Genomic DNA, 26,311 nt, shown 5'->3' with positions numbered 1-26,311 from the left:
ACGAACAAATTGGAAGTTAATCGAATAATAAAAACAATGAAGAATAAAATGTCCTCAGGGATTGATGAGACACCTTGCTCAGTCATGATGAGATGTGCTAGTGTCATATCAGACCCACTCTCACACATCATAAACATATCATTTTCAGAAGGTGTCTTTCCACAATGATTAAAAATTCCAAAAGTAAAACCATTGTATAAAAAGGGCAATATACATGAAGTGGGAAACTATAGACCAATAGCTTTATTATCGGTATTTTCAAAAGTAATAGAGACAGTCATGAAAAACAGAATTACAAATTACCTTGAGAAAGTCAATCTATTGTCTGTAAACCAACACGGTTTTCGCAAAGGAATGAGTACAGAGTCAGCCATCACCCAATTCATTGAAAATATTGTAACGGGGCTAGATAAGAACAACAGTACAATAGGAATAAATTTGGACCTCTCAAAGGCATTTGATACTGTCCAACATGATATCCTGCTAGACAGATTAGAATATGTCGGTATACGAGGAGTAGCTAAAAAGTGGTTTCAGTCATATCTCCATAATAGGAAACAGGTAGTAGAAATTGCAACAACAAACAGTAAAAACCAAAGTATTGTTTACAGATTGGATATTCAGACTGTGCCAATTGGGGTACCGCAGGGGAGTGTTCTAGGACCTCTCCTATTTCTTCTTTACATAAATGATATCAAGATTCCACTAAATGGTACTCATATAACCCTGTTTGCGGATGACACAAACATTGTAGTAACTGACATAAACCGGGTATTGCCAACATCTGCAACCAGAGTTATAGAATATTTGCAAAATTGGTTTGAAGTGAACAAATTAACCATAAATATCTCTAAAACTAATTATATCCATTACAAGAAATTGTGAGAGTTGCTACCACAAAATTCTTAGGTGTACATATGGATGAAAATTTAGATTGGAAATCCCATATCCTGTATCTCTCGCATAAGTTAAGCTCTGCTTGCTTTGCTTTACGCGTTATTAGCTTTGTATGTAGTAGGGAATGTAGCAGGGCTGTTTACTTTGCTTATATACATTCTGCTATTACCTATGGCCTCATCTTCTGGGGTCATAGTAAGAAAAATCTCAAAACCATCTTCACTCTACAAAAACGAGCTGTTAGAATAATTACCAACAGTTCAAGGCTAACTCCTTCAAAGCAATTATTTAAACAGCTGAATATTCTACCCCTACCATGCCTCTATATACAGAAAAGTGTAATTAATGTAAAACGAAATATTAACAATTTCCAATCCAACTCGGGTCTACATACTTACAACACAAGAAAGTGCAATGACATTCATATAAAAAGAGTTAACAAGGCTTTGGCGCAGAAACTAACAAACATACAAGGAAGCAGATTGTATAACAAACTACCGGTAAAGATAAAAGAAATAAAAAAATTGTCTTCATTTAAAGAAGCAGTATTCAAATTTTTAATGACCAACTGCTATTATAGTGTAAAAGAATACCTGGAATAGCTTCATACTAAACAATTATATTTATGTACTCTGTGGCAATAGTAATTTTTATCTGACTGTTGCTATGATCTAAATAAATATTATGTACAAAAGTGCTAGAATTGTATGTGTTATATCTAAATATCAACTGTGTATTCCATGTAAAAAGTCTTTCTCATACATCAATGTAAATAATCAAAGTTGTACATGCTATTTCAATGTGGTCTGATGTTATGTAGTCTACTATGCACATCTGTATTTTGTATAGTATTGTTCACCCTATATGTGTGTATATATATATACACTCCTGGAAATTGAAATAAGAACACCGTGAATTCATTGTCCCAGGAAGGGGAAACTTTATTGCCACATTCCTGGGGTCAGATACATCACATGATCACACTGACAGAACCACAGGCACATAGACACAGGCAACAGAGCATGCACAATGTCGGCACTAATACAGTGTATATCCACCTTTCGCAGCAATGCAGGCTGCTATTCTCCCATGGAGACGATCGTAGAGATGCTGGATGTAGTCCTGTGGAACGCCTTGCCATGCCATTTCCACCTGGCTCCTTAGTTGGACCAGCGTTCGTGCTGGACGTGCAGACCACGTGAGACGACGCTTCATCCAGTCCCAAACATGCTCAATGGGGGACAGATCCGGAGATCTTGCTGGCCAGGGTAGTTGACTTACACCTTCTAGAGCACGTTGGGTGGCACGGGATACATGCGGACGTGCATTGTCCTGTTGGAACAGCAAGTTCCCTTGCCGGTCTAGGAATGGTGGAACGATGGGTTCGATGACGGTTTGGATGTACCGTGCACTATTCAGTGTCCCCTCCACGATCACCAGTGGTGTACGGCCAGTGTAGGAGATCGCTCCCCTCACCATGATGCCGGGTGTTGGCCCTGTGTGCCTCGGTCGTATGCAGTCCTGATTGTGGCGCTCACCTTCACGTCGCCAAACACGCATACGACCATCATTGGCACCAAGGCAGAAGCGACTCTCATCGCTGAAGACGACACGTCTCCATTCGTCCCTCCATTCACGCCTGTCGCGACACCACTGGAGGCGGGCTGCACGATGTTGGGGCGTGAGCGGAAGACGGCCTAACGGTGCGCGGGACCGTAGCCCAGCTTCATGGAGACAGTTGCGAATGGTCCTCGCCAATACCCCAGGAGCAACAGTGTCCCTAATTTGCTGGGAAGTGGCGGTGCGGTCCCCTACGGCACTGCGTAGGATCCTACGGTCTTGGCGTGCATCCATGCGTCGCTGCGGTCCGGTCCCAGGTCGACGGGCACGTGCACCTTCCGCCGACCACTGGCGACAACATCGATGTACTGTGGAGACCTCATGCCCCACGTGTTGAGCAATTCGGCGGTACGTCCACCCGGCCTCCCGCATGCCCACTATACGCCCTCGCTCAAAGTCCGTCAACTGCACATACGGTTCACGTCCACACTGTCGCGGCATGCTAACAGTGTTAAAGACTGCGATGGAGCTCCGTATGCCACGGCAAACTGGCTGACACTGACGGCGGCGATGCACAAATGCTGCGCAGCTAGCGCCATTTGACGGCCAACACCGCGGTTCCTGGTGTGTCCGCTGTGCCGTGCGTGTGATCATTGCTTGTACAGCCCTCTCGCAGTGTCCGGAGCAAGTATGGTGGGTCTGACACACCGGTGTCAATGTGTTCTTTTTTCCATTTCCAGGAGTGTATATACTATACCTAAAAACAAAGATGATGTGACTTACCAAACGAAAGCGCTGGCACGTAGATAGACACACAAACAAACACAAACATACACACAAAATTCAAGCTTTCGCAACAAACTGTTGCCTCATCAGGAAAGAGGGAAGGAGAGGGAAAGACGAAAGGATGTGGGTTTTCAGGGAGAGGGTAAGGAGTCATTCCAATCCCAGGAGCAGAAAGACTTACCTTAGGGGGAAAAAAGGACAGGTATACACTCGCACACACACTCATATCCATCCGCACATACACAGACACAAGCAGACATTTGTAAAGGCCAGGCCTTTACAAATGTCTGCTTGTGTCTGTGTATGTGCGGATGGATATGAGTGAGTGTGTGTGCGAGTGTATACCTGTCCTTTTTTCCCCCTAAGGTAAGGCCTTTACAAATGTCTGCTTGTGTCTGTGTATGTGCGGATGGATATGAGTGAGTGTGTGTGCGAGTGTATACCTGTCCTTTTTTCCCCCTAAGGTAAGTCTTTCCACTCCCGGGATTGGAATGACTCCTTACCCTCTCCCTGAAAACCCACATCCTTTCGTCTTTCCCTCTCCTTCCCTCTTTCCTGATGAGGCAACAGTTTGTTGCGAAAGCTTGAATTATGTGTGTATGTTTGTGTTTGTTTGTGTGTCTATCGACGTGCCAGCGCTTTCGTTTGGTAAGTCACATCATCTTTGTTTTTAGGTATATTTTTCCCATGTGGAATGTTTCCCTCTATTAATATATATATATACTATGTATTTTTTGACAAAATCCATGCAATGAAAATTTTCTCTGGATGAATAAACTACTACTACTACTCTCTGTGTTAAGTACATTGTAGGTAATAGGTATCTATTATTAAATGGTCGAACAACAGAAACTTACCAAGTGTAAATAAATTATCTTGATGAAAGTTGACAAGTACTTAGAGGGGACAAAATAATGCAATACAACTTTTTTTTGTTTCCCGTTTCGTATAAAAGTTGAAATGTCATTATACTTCTTGAACTCTATATAATCAGTTATTGTAACACTCTGCAATTTTGTGAAATACCTCATCACTGTTAATTAATTTTGTAAAATAAAAACATTTGTTACAACAGAAACTAAAGAAGCCTTCACACCACATCCACCCATTTGTAATAAAGCTGGCTTCTGAAATGCCTTTTGTGGAAAATAGGTTATACACAGTGTTCTGCTGGAGTATTTTCAAGATACTTACTTAAAATGTCTAAATGCTCATTATTATTCTAATTACTTGTTTTACTTATTTTTGTTTTAAGTTTCAAAAGCTTTTGTGTTTGTTTTTCAGTTTACCATTTCACAAATGTGTGTTTTGTTAACTGAAAATAATCAGTAACTCAGTATTATGATACAAACCCATTATAATAACGATAATCTGAAAAGAAATGCTTAAAACATAAAAGTTTTCTTACACCATGCACATAAAACAAACAAAATTTCTTCATATAGTACACACAGTGGACAACACAATATAAAACAAAATTCAGCAGGATTTTCAAATTGCAGTGGGCTATCCACTAAATATCCTAATTTTTGCCAACCTCACATCGGTACATTGGAAAACCTTGGCAAAGGGAACTGATTATGTACTAATGATTGCAGCTTGATTATATTGTTTCTCAAGTGGAGATTTGTCAGCATAATCATTCAGCAGAACTATAACTGAAAAATCTTCTAATGAAGTTTGTACAACATCAAAAGCTGTCTACGTCCAATGGCTGTATCCGTCTCATCAATCCTTTTGGGATCACCAGATGAATAAGTTCATTGCGCACAGATGCAATGCTCGAAATGATTCTTTTACCCTGAGTGCCCCAAAAATCTGGGCATTCAGGAGACAAAGATCCCACGGTCATCAGGAAATACATGCTACCACCTCTCCTCCCCATGTGACCAAATACAAGTCATGACAATTTCATCCTCAGCTATGATTTGGATTGACTTCCTTTTGAGTCAAGCACCATTGCATATACACTGATAAGCCAAAATATTATGACCACTGCCCACTCCATCACTAGATCCTGCCAGATGGCATTGCGGGCATGTGACGCGGTAATATAAATGTGTAAGCAAAGCAGACGTGGATGGGGGATCATCCTAGCAGAGACATGGGCTGCAAATGAGGAAATCCATTGAGATAAGCAACTTCAACAAAGGGCAGATTATTATTATTATTATTATACAGAACCTGTGAATGAGTACCTTGAAAACAGGAAAGGTGGTCGAATGTTCATGTGCTACTGCCATGAGCATCTACGGAAAGAGGTAGAAGGACAGTGAAACTACCACAAGGCACTAAATGGTTGAACATCCATGAATCTTCACAGAACTTATGGTTCAGAAGCCTATCTGCTCTGTAAAGTAGGATAGATGGTGATCTGTGGCATCTCTGCTGAAAAAGCACAATGTTGGTGTATGCGTAAGTGTTTTAGAGCACAGTGTTCATCGTATACTGTTGAACATGGAGCACCACAGCAGACCACCCCTACATGTTCACATGTTGACCCAACATCATCAGTTAAGATTGCAGTGGGCATGGGATCACCAGGATTCAACCACTGATCAATGGAAACGTGTCGTGTCTTCGGGTAGATCACATTTTTGCTACATTAGGACGATGGTCGTCAACACAAACACTGTCACTGGTGTGAATGACAACTCAAAACACACAGCACGCCACAGATGCAGGCTGGTGGTAGCAGTATTATGCTATGGAAGATATTCTCCTGTGTTTGATTGAGAACTGTGGCAGTAATTGAAGACACGGTGGCAGCTGTGAACCACCATGCAAACCTTCATGCTTGATGTCTTCCCCGGTGGCGATGTCATTTTTCAGCAGGATAATTGTCCATTTCTCAGAGCCAGAAACATGCTACAGTGGTTTGAGGAGCATTGTATGAATTCATGTTGATATCTCAGCAACCAAATTTGTCTGATGTAAACCCTAAGGAACCGATCTGGGTCATTATCAGGCGCCATCGCTGCATACAAAAAACAGTGGTCCATTATTTACATGACAAGTACATAGACATCTAATGCCACGTACCTCCAAAAATCTACTGACAAACTGTCTGATCCCTGATATGCAGAATCAGTGGTGCATTTCATTCCAAAGGCAGACAAACAAGCTATTAAGCAGGGGGTAATCATGTTTTGGCTCATCAGTATATATTGCATTAGCAACCGTGGCCATGAATGCATGCTATAAATTGCTAGTATTAAATTAATTAACAGACACAGTTTTTCAATAGTTTTGAATCTGATTTTTAAGAGATTGTGTTTTGTTTCCTCCAATTCTTCAATTGTTCCACATTCTATTACACTAATATGAGTCACCCCCGCCCCCCTGCCAAGCTTACATCTGGATACAAGGCTACATGTTATAGTTTCCATTCAAGTTTATCAAGAGAGTGAATAGTTCAGAACTAAGGAAGGAGTTATGCAACATGACTTTTTTCAGCAAATCTATTTTACACAAATCAGAAAGGGCTTTTAAAACATTAAACTGGGATGAATAATAAATAAGCATAAATGGATCTTACCTGAACAACCTCTGATCTGCAGGTGACATTGTTTTGTTTGCTTTGGATCCCAAACTAATTCAGCAAAATATAGAGGCTCATTGTCTAGTATGCTGATAAAATTGCTCCATTTTTAGCAAACACTCACAACTGCTCACTCGGCGAAAGATCTGTACCTATACACTGGAAAGTTCACAGGACATGCTAATAAAAGAGAAAGGAAATAGAAGTGATCTGCTGAAATATAGACCCACATCACTAACATCAATTTGAATTAGGATTTTGGAACATATACTGTGTTCCAAAATTATGAACTACCTCAAAGGAAACAATCTATTGACACACAGCCAGAACAGTTTCAGAAAATACCAGTATTGTGAAAAATGACTAGCTCTTTATTTACATGAAGCAATGAGTGCAGTAAACAAGGGATCTCAAACCGATGCTATGTTTCTTGAGTTCCAGAAGGCTTTTGACATTGTTCCTCACAAGAACCTTCTAATCAAATTGTGCACCTTTGGAGTATCGTCTCAGCTGGTTGACTGGGTTTGTGATTTACTGTCAGAAAGATCATAGTAGTAATTGATGGGAAGTCATTCAGTGAAACCATGGTTGTATCTGAGATTCTCTGAGGAAGATTTATAGGACCTACGCTCTTTTAATCTATATAAATAATTTAGAAGACAATCTGAGCAGCCCTCTTAAATTGCAGATGATGCTGTTATTTACTGTCTAGTAAAGTCATCAGATGATCAAAATTAACTATAAAATTTGTTAGAAAAGATACCTGCACAGTGTGAAATGTGGCAGTTGACCTGAATAATAAAAAGTCTCTGACTACATACCTAGGAATACAAACAACTTATATTGCAACCATCACATAGAAAAAGTCATGGAAAAGGTGAAAAAAGACTGTATTTTACTGGTAGAACATTTCTAAGATGAAACAGATCTACTAAATAGTCTGCCTACACTACGCTACACTTGTCTCTTCTGAAGTACTGCTGTGCAATATGGGATCCTTACTAGACAGGATGATGGAGGACACCAATGATGGAGGACACCAGCAGAGTTCAAAGGATAGTAACTTGGTTTGCACAAAATAGGGAAGAGAGTGTCATGGACATGAATTGGTGTGGCAATATTAGAAACAGACACTTCTTCATTGCTATGAGAGCTTTTCATGAAATGAATCAATAACTCTTCTCTGACTGTGAGAATATGTTGTTGACTCCCACCTGCATAGTAAGAAATGGCCATTGTGGCAAAATAGGAGAAATCAGAGTTTGCATAGGAAGAGTTAATGTTCATTTTTCTCACATTCTAGTCAAGAGCGGAATGGTAGAGAAACAGTCTAACAGTGGTTTACGAACCCTATGCCAAACACTTAAGTGTAAACTGCAGAGTATAATGTAGCTGAACAGAGCAAGTATGACAGTAGGCCTGAAGATTACTAATAGTCAGTTGTTGTTGTTGTTGTGGTCTTCAGTCCTGAGACTGGTTTGATGCAGCTCTCCATGCTACTCTATCTATCCTGTGCAAGCTTCTTCATCTCCCAGTACCTACTGCAACCTACATCCTTCTGAATCTGCTTAGTGTATTCATCTCTTGGTCTCCCTCTACGATTTTTACCTTCCACGCAGCCCTCCAATGCTAAATTTGTGATCCCTTGATGCCTCAAAACATGTCCTACCAACCGATCCCTTCTTCTAGTCAAGTTGTGCCACAAACTTCTCTTCTCCCCAATCCTATTCAATACCTCCTCATTAGTTACGCAATCTACCCACCTTACCTTCAGCATTCTTCTGTAGCACCACATTTCGAAAGCTTCTATTCTCTTCTTGTCCAAACTAGTTATCGTCTATGTTTCACTTCCATACATGGCTACACTCCATACAAATACTTTCAGAAACGACTTCCTGACACTTAAATCTATACTCGATGTTAACAAATTTCTGTTCTTCAGAAACGATTTCCTTGCCATTGCCAGTCTACATTTTATTTCCTCTCTACTTCGACCATCGTCAGTTATTTTACTCCCTAAATAGCAAAACTCCTTTACTACTTTAAGTGTCTCATTTCCTAATCTAATTCCCTCAGCATCACCCGTTTTAATTTGACTACATTCCATTATCCTTGTTTTGCTTTTGTTGATGTCCATCTTATATCCTCCTTTCAAGACACTGTTCATTCCTTTCAACTGCTCTTCCAAGTCCTTTGCTGTCTCTGACAGAATTACAATGTCATCGGCGAACCTCAAAGTTTTTACTTCTTCTCCATGAATTTTAATACCTACTCCGAATTTTTCTTTTGTTTCCTTTACTGCTTGCTCAATATACAGATTGAATAACATCGGGGACAGGCTACAACCCTGTCTCACTCCTTTCCCAACCACTGCTTCCCTTTCATGCCCCTCGACTCTTATAACTGCCATCTGGTTTCTGTACAAATTGTAAATAGCCTTTCGCTCCCTGTATTTTACCCCTGCCACCTTCAGAATTTGAAAGAGAGTATTCCAGTTAACATTGTCAAAAGCTTTCTCTAAGTCTACAAATGCTAGAAACGTAGGTTTGCCTTTTCTTAATCTTTCTTCTAAGATAAGTCGTAAGGTTAGTATTGCCTAATGGAAAGCTGCATGTTATCAACAACAGGAAGTAGAGTAAAACAAACAAGTGGATAAGAAAAAATAGAGCAATTGGGGACATGACACTGCCAGCTACGAAACTTACATGGTGATAGGATGTGAATGTAATGAGACAAATAGGACATAGGTGGTGAAACAAAAAGATTGGATGTGGAAAGCCGAAGATGGTAACTCATGGAGAAGTCTGGAAGGGGCCTGCATATGCAGTGGATGGCAAATGGTTAGTGCTGATGATGACAGTAATTTGTAAACTGGTTCTGCAGAGGCATATAGCTACAAGCCTTCTTTGTGGAAACCTGTTTTGTCGGGTGTTAAAAGGAGGCAAATCCAAAGGGGTAGGGATTGGATCAGTCCAGTGACTGGCAAAGAAGGCTGAGAAGGCCAGCCTTGGGTATGGAGTTTCAACAGATCTCTCATTTTGCAGCATTGTCCCAGAAATTATCGTGGCACCTTGGTTCTATGTCAAGTGGAAGGACCGCACCAGAGACTTCAGAGGTTTTGTGATGAGTTAGGCTGTGACTTTCAGGACTTGTAGCATATTGTTGAGAATTATAGGGTCCCCTTAAATGGGTCAGGCTGCTACCCAGGTAGCTGACTGTGTGGGAGGGGGGGCACACAAGGGGTTTGTAGATTAGCCAACTCTCCATCGAATCCAGATAACGATAGCTGTCAGAAACCCAGAAGTATCAGTGTAAGATTGAAACAAATGCCTCTCATAGGGGAGAGTATTAACATCCTAGTGGTTAACCTGCCAAAACATTCACAATAAAGGGCCTGAGTTGGAAGTGCTACTGAAAGCAGCAAAGCTCACATAATACTCGATACAGAGTGCTAGTTGAAACCTGAAATTGATAGCAGTGAGATTTTTTGGTAACACTGAAGTGTATATAGAAAGGATAGGCTAATGGGAAATGGAGGTGGTGCATTTCTCACAGTAGACGAAAAACTCAAATCCACAAATATAGAAATTAAGCTGTATGTGAGATGTTTGGGCAAGACTCAACATCAGGGGGGGGAATAAATTGGCAATTGGATTGTTCTATTGTCTACCAGACTAATCTCCTGATGTAACCAAAAGCTTCAGAGAAAGCCTTAGTTCACTTGTACGAAAGTTTCCCAGCCATACTGTAATCATTGGTGGAGACTTAAATCATCCAAGAATCAATTGGGAAAATTACAGTTTTGTTAGTGGTGGCCATGATAAGACATACTATGAAACATTACTAAATGCCTTCTCTGGAAACTACCTAGAATAGTTAGTTGAGAAGCCCACTCGTGATGGAAATATATTGTATCTAACGGCAACAAATATACCTCACGTCTTTGAGGATGTCCACATAGAAACTGATATCAGTGACCACAACATGGTTGTGGCAGCTATGATTACCAAAGTACAAAGGACAACTAATACAGGCAGAAAGATACATATGTTCAGTAAACTAGATGAAAAATCAGTATTGTTGTGTGTTAATGAGAAACTTGGAAACTTTCAGCACAGGGCAGTAGTATGGAAGGAACTATGGCTCAAGTCCAAAAATTAGTTGACCATGCATTGGATAGATATGTACCCAGTAGAACAGTTCATAATGGGAGAGACCCTCCATGGTATACAGTCACTGCAAAGAAAGTACTAAGAAACAAGAGACCACTGCATAATAGATGTAAAACAAAGCCTAGGACTATGGATAGAGAGATGCTGAATAAAACACATTTGGCTGCCAAGAAAGTAATGCATGAAGCCTTCAATCATTCTATAGCAGAATAATGTCAAATGATCTTTCACAAAACCCTAAGAACTTCTTGTCACATGTAAAGGTTGTTAGCGGCACCAAAGTTACTGTCCAGTCCCAAGTGAATGAGTCATGAGCTGAAATTGAGGGTAGCAAAGCAAAAACTGAAACGCTAAGATCCATTTTCAAATGTTCCTTTACAATGGAAAACTCCAATTTAATCCTCATACCACTGTAAAGATGAGTGAAATAAGTATTAGTGTCAGTGGTGTTGAGAAACAGCTGAAATCATTAAAACTGAACAAAGCCACAGGGCCCAATGGCATCCCTATCAGATTCTATACTGAATTTTCAGGTGAGTTATCCCCTCTTCTAACTACAATCTATCATAGATCTCTCAAACACAAAACCACACCCAGTAGTTGGAGGAAAAGTGTAGGGTCACAACTGTCTTCAACAAGAATAGTAGAAGTAATCTACAAAATTGCCGTAAAATATCCTTGGCATCAATGTGTCGTAAAATCTTAGAACATATTCTGAGTTCAAAAATAATAAAGTATCTCAAACTGAATGACCTCCTACATGCCAACCAGCATGGATTCCAAAAGCACTGATCACGTGATATCCAACTCACACTTCTCATATGATGCACTGAAGGCTTTGGATCAAGGCAGTCAGGTAGATACTGCATTTCTTGATTTCTGTAAAGCAGTTGACTCATTACCACACCTATACTTATTGCCAAAAGTATGGTCATATGGTGTACCAAGCTAAATTTGTGACTGGACTGAGGACTTTTTGGTAAGGAAGGATGCAGCACGTTGTCTTGAATGGAGAATCATTGTCAAAGTAGGAGTAACTTCAGATGAGGCCGAAGGAAGTATGGTGGGGCCCTTGCTGTTCATGTTGCATTTTAGTGACCCTGCGGATAATATTAATAGTAATGTCAGACTTTTTTGCAGATGTTGCAGTTTTCTATAATGAAGTATTGTCTTAAAGAAGCTGTGTATATATTCACTCATAACTTGATAAGATTTCAAAGTGGTGCAAAGATTTGCAACTTTCTTTACGTGTTCAGAAAGGTAAACTTGCGCACTTCACAAAATTAAAAAAACATAGTATCCTACAACTATAATGTCAGTGAGTCACTGATGGAATCAGCCAACTCAAACAAATACCTGGTTGTAACATGTTGTTGGGAAAGGAAAAGGAGTGATCACATACCTTCAGTCGTACAGGTGAAGTGGGTGGTAGAGTTTGGTTTATTGGTAGAATACTGGGGAAGTGCAATCAATCTACAAAGGAGATTGCTTACAAAACACTTGTGTGGTCAGTTCTAGAATACGGCTCAAGTGTGTGGGACCCATACCAGATAGGACTACCAGGAGATATTGAACATATACAGCGAAAGGCAGCATGTATGGTCACAGGTTTGTTTGAGCCGTGGGAGACTGTCACAGAGATGCTAAAGAGATTGAACTGGCATGTTCCTGAAGATGGACATAAACTATCTCGAGAAACTGTAATAACAAAGTTTCCAGACAGACATGTAATAATGATGCCTTTTGTAAATGTAAAAAATAATAATACTACATTTATTACACTTACAAAATATGTTACCATTATGGTTGTTGCAACTTATATATTTTTTATACATTTATTGCTTTACAGCTGATATGCTCCTGGTTGACATCACAAGCAGTGTCTTAAAATTCACTTAATGAACATAAACATTTTCCTCTCAGAAAAGATGTCCTTCAAATCAGGTAATAAAGCATACACAATTATCAACGCACATGCACCTACAAATGACCATAACAGAAAGAAGCCACAAGAAATTGAAGACTTCTGGGAAGACATGGAGGAAGTAACTAACAACGTACCAGAAAGACATGTGAAAATTCTAATGGGTGATTTCAATGCGCAGCTTGGTAAGGAGAGAAAATTCAGAGAAATAACAGGCCCATACTCAGCGCATATTCGCACGAACAGAAATGGGGAACACCTCATAAAATATTGTCAAAACTTTAACCTCAAAATCATGTCAACACAATTTCAAAAACCAAGACGAAAACTTACAACATGGAAAGCACCCAACACAGTGTGGCGAGAATTTCAGATTGATCATGTGGCCATATCCAAGAAAAATTCGCGGGAAATTCTAAATGTCAGAACACGTAAAGGAGTCTTCGAGTCTGATCATTATTTGCTACAAGTTAAGATTAGGCCAATCCCAAGACTGAAACAGACAGCGCAAAACAAAATAGTCAAACCTGATCCGGAATACTTGAAGATAAACAGGGATAAAATCGTTGAAGAAATTAATAGGCACTCAATAGACACATGGACAGATCTGGCGAAGGCAGTTCAGAAGACTATGTGCTGGGGACAACGCCTAGAAAACACAAACATAGGTGGTGGAACGCAAAGTGTGATGAAGCCATTGAGAGAAGAAAGCAAGCATGGGACAAGTTCAGTAGCTACAGAAATTCAGAAACATGGAAAGAATTTCACGAAGTTCAGAAACTAGCATCGAAGGAAATCAGAAGGGAAAAACGAGCATATGACAATAACAGACTAAAAGAAATTGAGGAAGATTTCAAAAGAAATAACACAAGAAATTTTTACAGAACTTTCAAAGAAAATATTAAGGGCTATCAACCCCCTAGCCTCTGCTTCCGAAGAACAGATGGATCCCTGGAAAACAAACACAAAAGAAAACTGTAAAATTCTCAAACATTACTTTGATAAACTTCTTAATTGCAAAAAACCTACAGGAAAATTAACATTCCAAAAGACCACATCTAATGCCGATTCTGATCCACCCACAATAGAAGAGATAGAGGAAATCATAAAACAAATGAAAAATAACAGAGCTGCCGGAGAAGATGGTATTATCGCCGAGATCTGGAAACTCCAAGATGAAAACATCACCAAAAAAATCCATAAGATTATCTCCGAAATTTGGATCACAGAGAAAGTGCCAGAGGAATGGAAATGTGCATTGATCCATCCGTTACATAAAAAGGGTGATAAGTCAGATCCAAACAATTACAGAGGCATTTCGCTAGTACCAGTTACATACAAAATTTTCTCTAAGGTGCTATTAAACAGACTAGAACCACAAGCAGATCTGCAAATTAGGGAATACCAGGCAGGCTTCAGAAAAGGGAGACCATGCATCGAACAGATCTGGAACTTGAGAACACTTTTGAAAGTCAGACAGGCAAGAAACACTGTAGTTACCTTTGTGGACTTTGAAAAAGCATATGATTCCATAGACAGACAGACACTCTTTGACGTACTGGAAGAATATGGTATCGACAGAAAAACCTGGGCACTTATACAACAGACGCTTACAGACACTACCTCCAAGATTAAGTTCATGGGAGAAATTTCGGAACCCTTCCACATACACACAGGTGTCCGACAAGGAGACGGGCTCTCACCAATCCTGTTCAACATGGTGTTAGACAAAATTATCAAGCAGTGGGAGGAACAAGTTAAAGGAATACAGCTGGGAAGAACACGTGAAACCAAAACAATCATAAAATGTCTGGCATTTGCAGATGATATAGCCATACTCAGCAATAATACACAGGAGGCAAAGGAAGCACTGGAATGCTTGCACGAAATAGCTGCCAAAACAGGTCTGCAGGTATCTTACGAGAAGACACAATATATGGAACGACAGACCAACAATGTACACACCATGCATACGGTATATGGATCCGTAGAAAGAGTCGAAAAATTTAAGTATTTAGGGGAGTACATACAAATGGGAGGATCAAACAAGGCGGCTAACATGGAACAAACGAAGAAACTCCAGAAGGCATACAAACTCACATGGTCACATTATAATAAGAAAAGCATATCGAGGCAGGCCAAATTTAGGCACTACAAAACAGTTGTATTACCAGAAGCATTGTACGCGTCAGAAACAACCACAATTGGAGCATCAGGCATCATAGACACAGAAAAAATAGAATGCAAAATTCTCAGAAAAATATTTGGACCAATTCACAGAGATGGCATATGGATGAAGCGACCTACCAAAGAGCTGTACCAGCACACTGACAGACTAACAGACGCGATCAGAAAATGCAGATTAACTTTCTATGGGCACATACAGAGAATGGACAACAACCGACTTACAAAGAAAATTTTTGATGTAGTAAACAGCTCAAGCAAGAAAACAAATTGGTATCATGAAATAGACGAAGACTTAAGGCAGATAGGGATCAACAGGCAAATGATAGGAGACAGGAAATACTTCAGAAACAAAGTTAGGAATGCAAAATTTATTGTAAAGGAGAGAAAGAAGAAAGGAACATTATGGACAGAGCAAAGGAAACAGGAGCACAGCCAAAGGATGAAGAGATTTTGGGAAGAGAAGAGGAAGAAAGGAAAGAAGTGAAAATTGTGTCATCATGTGATTTTCGAGTTCAAACACTGTCCATAAGGGCAACAATGAAATATATATATATATATATATATATATATATATATTATTCCAGTGTTAGTAAGTTACTAATTAGAAATGTTGGAAACAAATCATTTCGCGGAAGGCAATTTTGAGCTGTTATCAGTTTAATTCTATCAAATGTGGAGGCACTAGTGAAATAAATGATAATAAGAACAACGCTGTGGTAACCAATCTGGATATCACATCAGCGGAGTGGCAAGTTTCATTCGCCAAGGTAACACCTTAGAGGCGAATAGAAAATTCCACTTAAAAATTGCTAGAAGACGTACTTGCCCAATTCATCGACTAAAGGTATTACTGAATCATCGCGGTGGATAATTTATGAGTAAAATTATTATTTATAAATTCATTCATTGGCTATCAGTACCGTGCAGTTGCACTATAAATAAGATGAAAACCCGCAATTCAAGAAACAGAAAAGTTCATGCACATGGAACATATTCTTTCAGTTAATGTGCATTTTACTTCTACATTTGCCTTTTCCACCGTGAATCTGCCAATTCTAAAATACAAGCAACCGAAAAGGACGATCTACAAGTCATGTATAACACGACTTTGTGGGATTCGGAAACGACGCAATTCTTTTCTTCGTGTTACATCCATGACGCTTTTATTTGAAGTATACACATGTATTAACTTTTTTACACAAGATCGCTAAAAAAAAAAAAAAAATGCATCACAAGGTCTTTTGGCCATTGACGAGCTTCGCACACTCAGCCTGCACATTGTTGCATTCATATACGTTTGTATGCAATTCCAGTTAAGGTATATTTTTATCTGTGTCTAGTGAATTTTTCGAAGCGGGCAAAACCACTCGATGAATCAACAGGTGAGACGCTAAACACTAGAACGGGAGCAGTAAATATATAGTCCCAACTAACAGTTATAAATCTTCGTTGTCAATCTATCGCGAAATGCAGAATGCAGATGCGAAATTGTTTCAGTGATGCTATTTGTGCATTTATTTCTCCGAAATGAGGTCTCCGCGCATGCGTGTTGAACAGAAGAAGACGGCTGCAAACGCAGAATCTCGCGAGCGTTGAACTTTTGCAAGTTTTGCGTGTATTCCATTAAAACGTTTAGCATCTTGTTTTTGTCTAAGATTAAAATATAGCTGGAAGTGAGGAAGCTGTTACAGTACCGCGGGAAAGTCTTTCGACTGAACAAGCGGAAAGAGAAATGTAAATAGGTAATGCAATAATACATCGCATTTCTAAAACTTCAACAAAATAATTGATTTTCATCAAAAATTTTTGCATTGGTTTTATTTTGTATAACTCCTGACCCTGAAGTTGTCGAAAATTTTTGAATGTAATAAAATTTCTTTATTAACATATTTGCCCGGCCCTAAGAACTGAATCATTTTCATTCGTCTAAAACGCGCAAGTTTGCAAGGGTACCCAATAGGCTAGTTGCAATGTGGTTTTACATCTCATATTTTTGGTATGATGTGACAACAAACGTATGCTAACCTAATTGTACTATGTGTCCGTTACCAAAATTTGTAATTGAATTACAGGTATAAAATATTCATTTTTCGCATGATTATTCTTGTACTAGCAATGTTGCTAAAAGCGTCTTTTACCATTTGTGCATTTACTGAACAGTATCTCGCATTTGCTTCCATGAATTCATAGCCACAAGAATCAGTCAGTGGAGTTGTCACACAACTTCCCATTAGTGTTGAGTACATGTTGTTTTGTAAGGGTTCTGTTTGAGTTTCAGAACTACTTCGCTGCTAAAAAGTATTTTTAAAGTTACATTTTGTGTCGGATGAAAAAAAATACATTTTGTTGCATAAAGTAGTTACACCATAGCAATTTCATCATCTTGTATATATTGCAGAGGTGTAGGACATAGAAATCTTGTTAATATGATGCTGACAGTATTGATTTGTTGATTTCAGTGGTTCTTTTTTACTTGCAAGTAATTTTTAAAGTAACAGCTGTCAGTGGCTTAATGTTCACATTCTGTTTAAGATTCCGTTTGTATGTTAAGCTGTGGTCTACAGTTTTACATTCTGCGCAGTTTTGGGAAGCGTGTCATTTTATGTAATTAAGTATATGGTTTTGTTTGCTGTAGAATAACATTTACTAGTGCCACTCATAATGGTGTCGGCAGCAAATGTTTTTTGATGCCAAACAAACCTTTTGGTTTTGCTGTCACAGGCTTTCATCAACCATCTTAATAAATAAAATTCAGGGCAAGCCTATTTCTAAAAGTGAATCAAATTTGTCGCATGTGCAGAATAGTATCAAACCAGTTTTGCAGCATTAATATGATATTGGAAAATCTTGAATGGAACACAAATTATGGAATGAAAATGATAACTAGTCTCAGTGTAATTCAGGTATTGACCAATGGATACACACATCAGTAAGTGATTTAGAAATTGGTGTGTTAATTCAAAACAGTAGCATACCAAGTATACACAACAATGAAAATATTTGTTTCAGTATCACAAATATGTAATACATATGCAAAAATGTAACATGATAACAACTGGTAGAACACCATAGTTGTACATCATAAAATGTTAGCTGTAGTGTCTCAAAATTGTCTAAAACGAGTGGTAACTTGCATCTAAAATAAGCTGATCAGCCCCACATTTATAGAGTTTTAATGCTTTTCTTTCAGTTTTTTATTTAGGCCTACTTTATGTTATGGATGAGTTAAGGTAATTCATATCAAAAATGATGGAAATTTGAACACAGCATAGCACAAATAATTTAGCCTATATTACTTTAAGTCAGCTTGTACACACCAAACATTTTTTAAAAAAATTCTGCTTAAAGAGTCTTGAAATCATATTTATTGCGTTTGTTGACAAGTCTGCAAGGTTGCCTTCGGTCATGAAGGTACTTATGCATTGACCGTCATGACACTGTAAAAGTAAAAGTGAACTGATGGTGGCAATGTCTTTTCCACTGTGTGCTGCCCATGTTAACAGCTTGCATGATGAATCATTGGAAGTTGACTCGACAAATCGTTTGAGATCTAGATACCCAATGAGATTCACATTTGTACATAAAGTTACGTAGCTTTTTACATACAAAATCTGAATTTAATTACAATCAGAAATTTTTCAAAATCAGAAATAAGACATACAGGTAGGTTATTGCAGTGATGGATGTACATTATCGGATTGCATTACACATCAGTCTATAATGGTGTTCTTATTTTTGTGTTGTGGCTATCCCATATATTATCACCTGAGCTATGGCCTCTACCAACTGAGCTGTCCATGCACAACAAACAACTTGTTCTCACAGCTTTACTTGTGCCAGTACCGGATCTGGTATGATTGGTAGAGCACTTGCCGTGAAAGGTAAAGGTCCTGAGTTCAAGTCTCAGTCTGACACACAGTTTTAATCTGCTAACTTTTAAGAAATTGCAAGAAGTTGAAAGATTCGTTCAGGACTTAATTTCACTGCAAATTCTATCCCATGAGCTGTAAAGATTTTGATGCACCAAACATATGTCATTTTTACATCTCCCCTGGTTTTCGACATGTGTTTAGAACAAGACATCTTAATTATGTCTCATTAAAAGCTTTATATGTGTCCTTTCCAATTTGAGACATCACTCATTGTCCTATCATAAAACTTTTGTGGTTTAATATAACAATAAAAACAATCGATTTTTGACAAAATAATGTAATTGGATTTATAAAAAATCTACTCACCAAGCAGTGGCAGAACACGCACATAAAAGTAGGTTACTATTACACAAGCTTTTGGAGCCAGTGGCTCCTCCTTCAGTCAGAAGGGTGGAAGGGGAGGTAAGAGGGTTGAAGGCCAAGGATAGCAGAGGTCTAGAGAAAGGGGTAGATTTTGGAAAAGTCACCCAGAACTGTGGTTCAGGAGAGAGTTACTGCACAGGACGCTACGGAAAGGTCGATGGTTGAGGATTGCATCGGACGAGATTTGAAAACCTGTGAGCTTAAAGGTGGAAGACAAGGTATATGCAAGACAGAGATTACTGCTTAAACATCGTACATGTGTTAATAAGAGTGAGAAGCTAAGTGCATTGTACGTAAGAAAGGGGGGGGGGGGTGGGGGGATTGAAAAATAGGTGGGTAAGACAATGAAAAATATAGGATACTAAAACGGAATGAAGGAAAGAGTAGTCACAGTGAAGAAATGCTGAGACCGAAGAAATTTATGTAAATTAAGGCCAGATGGGTGGCAAGAATCCAGGACATGTTGTAGTGCTGGTTCCCACCTACGGAGTTCTGAGAAACTGGGGAAAGAATCCAGACGGTGCATGTGGTGAAACAGGCACCAAGGTCACAATTGTCATGTTGTAGTGAAACAGGATATGGCATGTTGCCAGAATACACCCTCTGCCTATGCACATTCCTCCTAATTGATGATTTGGTGGTAGTCACAGTGATGTAAATGGCCGAACAGTGTTTACATAATAGCTGGTGTATGAGGTGTTATTTCATGGGTGGCTCTCCCTCTGATAGTATATGTTTTTCCAGATCAGGGCTGCTACAAGTGGTGGTAGGAGGGTGCATAGGGCAAGTCTTACAGCGGGGGTAGGAGTCATAGCATAGGGCAATGGGTGCAGAAGGAGCATAGTGTCTGACGAGAATATTTCGGGGATTGGAAGGGCGATGAGAAGCTATTCAGGTGTGGTAATATCAGACAGAATGGATCTCAATTCATGCTCTGTTTTCTACATCTTTCATTGTCTTGCCCATATATTTTTGACTCCCCCCCTCCCCCATCTCCCAAGCAACCTCTGTTATGTACAGTGCACTTAGCTTTTCACTCTTATTAACACATGTAGATGTTCAAGCAATAATCTGTCTTGCATATTACCCTATTTTCCACCTTCAAGCTCTCAGGTTTTCGAATATTGTCCAATGCTGTCCCCAACAATCAGTCTTTCCTTCTCATCCCATGCAGTAAGTCTCCCGTGACCCAGGGTTCTGTGTGACTTTCTCGAAATCTGTCCCTTTTCCTAGACCTCTCCAGTCCTTTTTCTTCACCTCTTTTCCCTCCCCTTCAACCCTTCTGCCTGAAGGAGGAGCCACTGGCTCCGAGAGCTTGCATAATAATAACCTTCTTTTATGTGTGTGTTCTGCCACCACTTGGTGAGTGGGTCTTTTACCCGTCCAATTAAATTAGTTTTGTGGTTTGTACTGTTTCTGCTTTAACCAACCATTACTATATTTAAGGCATCATTCTGGTTAATTTTTCAAAATTACTACCACTGCTAGTCATTTTCTTTCCTGTACCACTTGCATACAGAGCGAGGGAAAACTGACCGTTTGTATGCCTCCCTATGAGTGCTAATTTCATGTATCTTATCTTTGTGGACCTATGCAAAAAGTATGTTGATAGCAGTTGGTTCATTCTGCAGTCAGCTTCAAATGCTCGTTCTCTAAATTTTCTCAATAGTGTTTGCAAAGAATGTCCCTTTGCCACCAGGCATTTCCTTTAGAGTTCCCAAAGCATTTCTGTAACACTTGTGTGTTGTTCGAACGTATTGGTAACAAATCTAGCAGTCTGCCTCTGAACTTCTTCGATGTATTCCTTTGGCCAACCTGGTGCAGATCCCAAACACTTCAGCAGTACTCAAGAATAGGTTGCACAAGTGTCCTGTATGCAGTCTCCTTTACAAGTGAGCCAAACTTTCATAAAATTCTCTCAATAAACTGAAGTCGACCATTTGCCTTCCCTACTATAATCCTCATGTGCTTGTTTCTATCTCATATCACATTGCTATGTTATGCCCAGATATTTAATCCATGTAGATATAGCCAGCACAGTATCTGTAGGAGGTACTGGTGTATGTGCTCCTAACATGATGCTGTTCCAGATGTGAGTACTGTTACTAATGTACTGGCCCCATTTTGTGATATTGACAGAGTGGTAACGTGTTCCAGTGGTGTGCCAGATGGGGAGTGGTGTGAATTAGTCTTCAGGGTAAACCATGGCTCATCAGTGAATAAAACACTACTACTCTGTTCCTGGGTCCATTCATGGCGTAGAAGACACCTTGTGTAGTATGCCATATAGTGCAAGGTTATGCATCAGCTCGCGTAGCATACAGAAGCCAATGATACAGTGTCTGAAAGGGGAGATGTGACTTTGATATGCCACTGCAAGGTTTCTGATGAGAACATGCGCCATGCTAGGTGTACATCTTTGCAACAGTTAAGGGAAGAAAATAATTTTGATGCTTAGTTACAGGAAGTGGTTGATCTTACCCATATTACTGGTGAATGTTTCCCCTTCTGGAATCATCAGAGATATGAAATCATAGCGATAGGCAACATTTAAGTCCTAGAACACCTCGTGCTGACTGGCTAACTTCTTAATTGTCCAGTAATATGGCCATACATGATGTAATCCACATGTTCTTGCTGCACCGTTTTGCTTCCCTAAGTTTCTGATAGTGTGTGCCAGATGCAAGCAAAACATTGTCAGAGTCACTGTACTCAAGATCTCTGACCACAGAGCCCCTTCAAAAGAAACTTTGCTGTGTTTCCTAACATAACAAAAAATAAATAAAATAAAAAATATTGAAAACTGTGAGGTAAATGAAAGTGGCAGAACACAAATTATTACATCTACAGCCATGGGATTACACAGAGAGAGCAATCTCTTTAGAGAAGCTGGTCAGAGAAAGCTGACTCAAATGGCATGCCAAGTGTGATATATTGCAACACTGCTGCTGGAAATAATAGCACAAATAAACCATCCCATTGAGTATGGCTACATCTGCAACCGCGCTACTGTTTACAGCTCTTTGTTGTTGGGGTGTTGGTTGCATACGTTGCATTCAGCTCAGTTAATAAATGAAAACTGCACCTGAAATTCCTGCAAATGGTTGGATAAGAAAGTAAATAGTGAAGTGGCAAGCTACTGTGAATTACGCGGGATGATCAATAGGGGATGCAACACAGTCTCTTTGTTGCCTATCTGCAACTTAGCATCTCTGCTATACACGTTTTTTTCTGAAAGCAGGTTGGTTTTATTCAGGATCCCACAACATCATGTTATTCCTCTCTCTTTTGGCTACAAAGCTCTATTTTTCAAAATAATCTCCGTTCCATGTGATGGCTTTATGTCACTGTGCTTGGAGGATCAATACCACTCTACTGATTGATGTCGGAGCCAACATCTTGCTGCATTAATGACCTCCCCGTCATTCTTGTACTGCTTTCTGTGGAGTGAATCCTTCATTTGGCCAAACAGATGGAAGTTGGAAGGTGAGAGACCCTGGCAGTAGGGTGGATGAGGAAGAGCAATCCAGCGAAGTTTTGTGAGTTCCTCTTGGGTGCACAGACATATATGAGGTCTTGCATTGTCATGGAGAAGGACAAATTCATTTGCATTTTTGTGGCAATGAACACACTGAAGTTGGTTGTCTTCAATTTCCGGAGGGTAGCAGACTACACTTCAGAGTTGATCGTTGCACCATGAGGGAGAATAACCCCTTCAGAGTCCCAGAAGACTGTTGTCATGAGTTTACTGCCTGAAAGTGTGGCTTTGAACATTTTCTTCAAAGGAAAAGTAGCGTGGCGCCATTCCATGGATTGCCATTTTGTTTTCGGTTCAAAGTAATGAACCTATGTTTCATTACCTGTGACAATGTTTGGGGGAAAAAAAAGAAAACTGTCATGATAAGCCGTGAAACGTGCAAGCAGTTCTGCACTAATGGTCCTGCTTTTCTCTTTATGGTCTTTTGTTAGGTGGCAAGGAACCAGCGAGTACACAACTTAGAGTACCCTACCTGATGGACAAGGTGTCAGCATTACCAGAAGAGACATCCAGTTGTGCAGCAATGTGTTTGATTGTGATCCTTCGACCATCGCAAATGAGTGTGTCCACATGTTCCAACATTCCATGACTCACAGCTGTGTGTGTGGTCAGCTGGAATGCGAGAGATCTGGCAGGTTTGCACAACCTTGCTGCAATATGACAGATGACTTGCCCAATGACCCACTGTGCTTTTGTTCACTGCTGGGTCTCCATAGACATTCTGCAAGTGCCTATGAATATCTCTGATGCTCTGGTTTTCCATCGGAAGAAACTCAATGACAGCTTAGACTGCACCTTCGTTACAGATGCCATTTTGAAGGCTGCATATAGCGCTGCCACCTATTAGTACTGCATGAAACTATAGTGGGTGAAGCAGGATTATTCCACGATGTCTCACAGCAAATTCTGAGTTTTTTTCAAGTGAAATTGGCTGAGGAAAAGAAGTATTGCATTACTTATTAACATGCTTCATACTATAGCTGAGACAAGTTTTTTGTTTAAAAACAGCTGAAAGTTTGTAATTCCATAAACACTGTTCAGTGGTGCCTATTGAGAGCCTGAACTGCTATTAACCATAAGTCTTGCACGAAGTGTGTTTAAAACAAAATAAAGTCTAGAATGACTAATGAGCCCCATACAGTATTGATATTACTTTAAAATTCCTAATTTTTGAGTGATGGTTCTTGAAGTAAATAACTGTCCAGCAAATTGAGAATAAATACAAGTCTCGATTATTCATTGCTCAACAAACATAAATATATGTCCCAACTATGGCCAACACAAACAATTAACAAGCAATAATACTTACATTTTCACAGTTAGCATCCTTTCCACATCAAATGCTCCCTCTTGAGCACTCTTGGCATTCAAGGCAAATATATTTTTTTAGATGTAGACTCGTTACAGCAGTATTGTTCTAATCCCACAACAGAACACCACATGATGACTGATACAACAAACTTAATTAAGTCTAGAAAACAGTTTATTCTAATGAGTACACTAGCCATGGAGTGGCTCACAACAATAATCTGATAACACATTTGCAGAGATAAACGTGTAATTGAGGTAGAGCTGGCCGGACCTGTCTCTAAAGCTGTTGGGTGGCTGGCAGACCACACAGACAAGAAGCTACCTGCTCATCCACGAGTGGCAGCCTCCGACAGATCTGCTGATGACTTCTGTAGCCTGCCTCAAGTCTGCGCCACGGATCTTAGGTGTGGCTTTATGTGGGTCAATTTATGTGGGTCACTACACCCCTCCTCCCTCCTTGGGAGTGGGGGGGAGGGGGGGGGGGGGCAGAGCATTGCTGATCCCCAGGGTGAGTTGCGGAAGACTGCAATCTGGAGATAGTGTCCATGTCCATGGAGGCCAGAGGGCTGAGCAACCCCTGGTTGCTAGAGACCTAGGGATAAGGGCAGAAGTAGCTGGCACAAGGAGAACCCCCTCTGAGTCGTCTGCATTACGATGGGCAAGAAGCGCCCCCACGCCATGATGTGTAGCATCCATAGCCAAAAACAGTGGTTTGTTGGGATCAAAGTTAGGTAGACATGGTGCTGACTAGAGGTGTTTGTTCAGCGTAGTGAATGCCTGGTTGCGTGCAAGGGGCAAGCAAAAGGAGCACATTTGCGTAGAAGGGGATGCGGTGGGTGCGTGATGAAAGATGTCCTGCGAATGAACCGATGATGATAGGCAATTTTACCTAAAAAAAGCTTGCAGTTCGTGCAGTGACAAGGGATGCAGCAGGTCCATATTGGTTCTGACTAGACTCTCTACGTGTCAAACCCCCGTGCCTCAAGGTGCTTAGGTACCCAAGAGACAGTTGGAAAAAATTGGACTTCTGCAGATTGCAGTGGGGGACCCTGTAGATTGCAGGGGGGGGGGGGGGGGACCCATGGCCCGGGGTTTTTGGAAGAGGACCCAGAGGCTGTGCGGGTGGTCACTCATAGTATGTCCTGTAATGATCCAGTCATGAAGATAATTAAAGCAGTGTAGACTAATGGACGTGACCTGTTCCAAATAGCGTTGAAAAATAGCAGGGGCACGTGCTACCCCAAATGTCAATGGTATTGATAAAGGCCAAATGACTTGTTAGTGACCATGATATACTCGGGCTGATCATCCAGGATAATTGGTGATATGCCTTTTGGCACGAAAAAATCTAGGATGAGCTGACTACGTCAAGGTAGTGAGCACTTGAAAGTCTGTGGCACACCCAAGGCCCTGCACAAAGATATCCTGAAATTCTGTGCACAAGAGATTCCAAAGACTGATAGGGAACCTCAGCAACTACTAACTGTATGGAGTTTGTGACCGAAAAACCTGAGGCTTGGAAGGCATCAAACCCAAAAAAGTTTGCTGAACTAGTGTCATGGACAACAATAAAGGTAACAGGTCGAGTCACTGATTCAAGATGACTTCCACTATGAATTGGCCAAGGAGGCACTCGGTGGTTATTATATTATCCCTGAGGTGCGGATTTACCAGCGACAACTGCGGAGAGCCGAGGTCTGAATATGTTTGGATATTAAGCAGGGAAACTGTTGCGCCAGTGTCTACCTGCAGGAACAGCTGTCTTGAGAGAACCAAAATTTTGATAAGAAGCTTATTGGCATCATGATCAAGGACCAGCCCTGACAATGACACTTATCTGAGTATCCATATCCATGGTCTGTGATGCTGCATTCTGTGCAGTTGAGTGGCAGATTACCACAATGTGGCCTTTTACCTGACACTTGTGACAGACAGTCCAATGCTGGGGACACACTTGTCTATCATATTTGGTGTAACACATTGCACATGATGGCAACAGGGAGCAGAGGCTGAAATGCTGCGTATGTGCTGTACGGTAACTGCCGGAGCAGCCGACTTGCACTGCTGTGATTTCATCCTCGAATGTAGGGGATGCAACTG

The 26,311-nt window shown here is 40.2% G+C and overlaps 2 protein-coding genes across 9 annotated transcripts in view; one reads left to right on the top strand and one right to left on the bottom strand.

The window, feature by feature from the left end:
• Window positions 1-16,307, bottom strand: part of LOC124545293 — a 67,734-nt gene extending 51,427 nt beyond the window's left edge. Inside the window, exons 1-2 of the mRNA XM_047124186.1 lie at window positions 15,988-16,307; window positions 6,782-6,943 (exon numbers count right to left, since the gene is read on the bottom strand). Coding sequence (XP_046980142.1) covers window positions 6,782-6,810 — 29 coding nt within the window. The 5' untranslated portion in view covers window positions 6,811-6,943; window positions 15,988-16,307. The remainder of the gene's footprint in view (window positions 1-6,781; window positions 6,944-15,987) is intronic.
• A 9-nt stretch (window positions 16,308-16,316) lies between these two features.
• Window positions 16,317-26,311, top strand: part of LOC124545291 (protein bric-a-brac 1-like) — a 68,049-nt gene continuing 58,054 nt past the window's right edge. For 4 of the 8 annotated variants that reach the window (XM_047124184.1, XM_047124182.1, XM_047124181.1 and 1 more), the window contains exon 1: window positions 16,489-16,809. The gene's annotated coding sequence lies outside the window, so the exon portion shown is untranslated. Of the gene's footprint in view, window positions 16,450-16,483; window positions 16,810-26,311 lie in introns of those variants that run through there. The other 4 variants (XM_047124179.1, XM_047124185.1, XM_047124180.1 and 1 more) reach the window with 4 other exon arrangements.

The sequence above is a fragment of the Schistocerca americana genome, chromosome 8, assembly GCF_021461395.2.
Source record: "Schistocerca americana isolate TAMUIC-IGC-003095 chromosome 8, iqSchAmer2.1, whole genome shotgun sequence".
Taxonomy (NCBI): Eukaryota; Metazoa; Arthropoda; class Insecta; order Orthoptera; family Acrididae; genus Schistocerca; species Schistocerca americana.
This window is presented reverse-complemented; position numbering and strand designations above follow the sequence as displayed.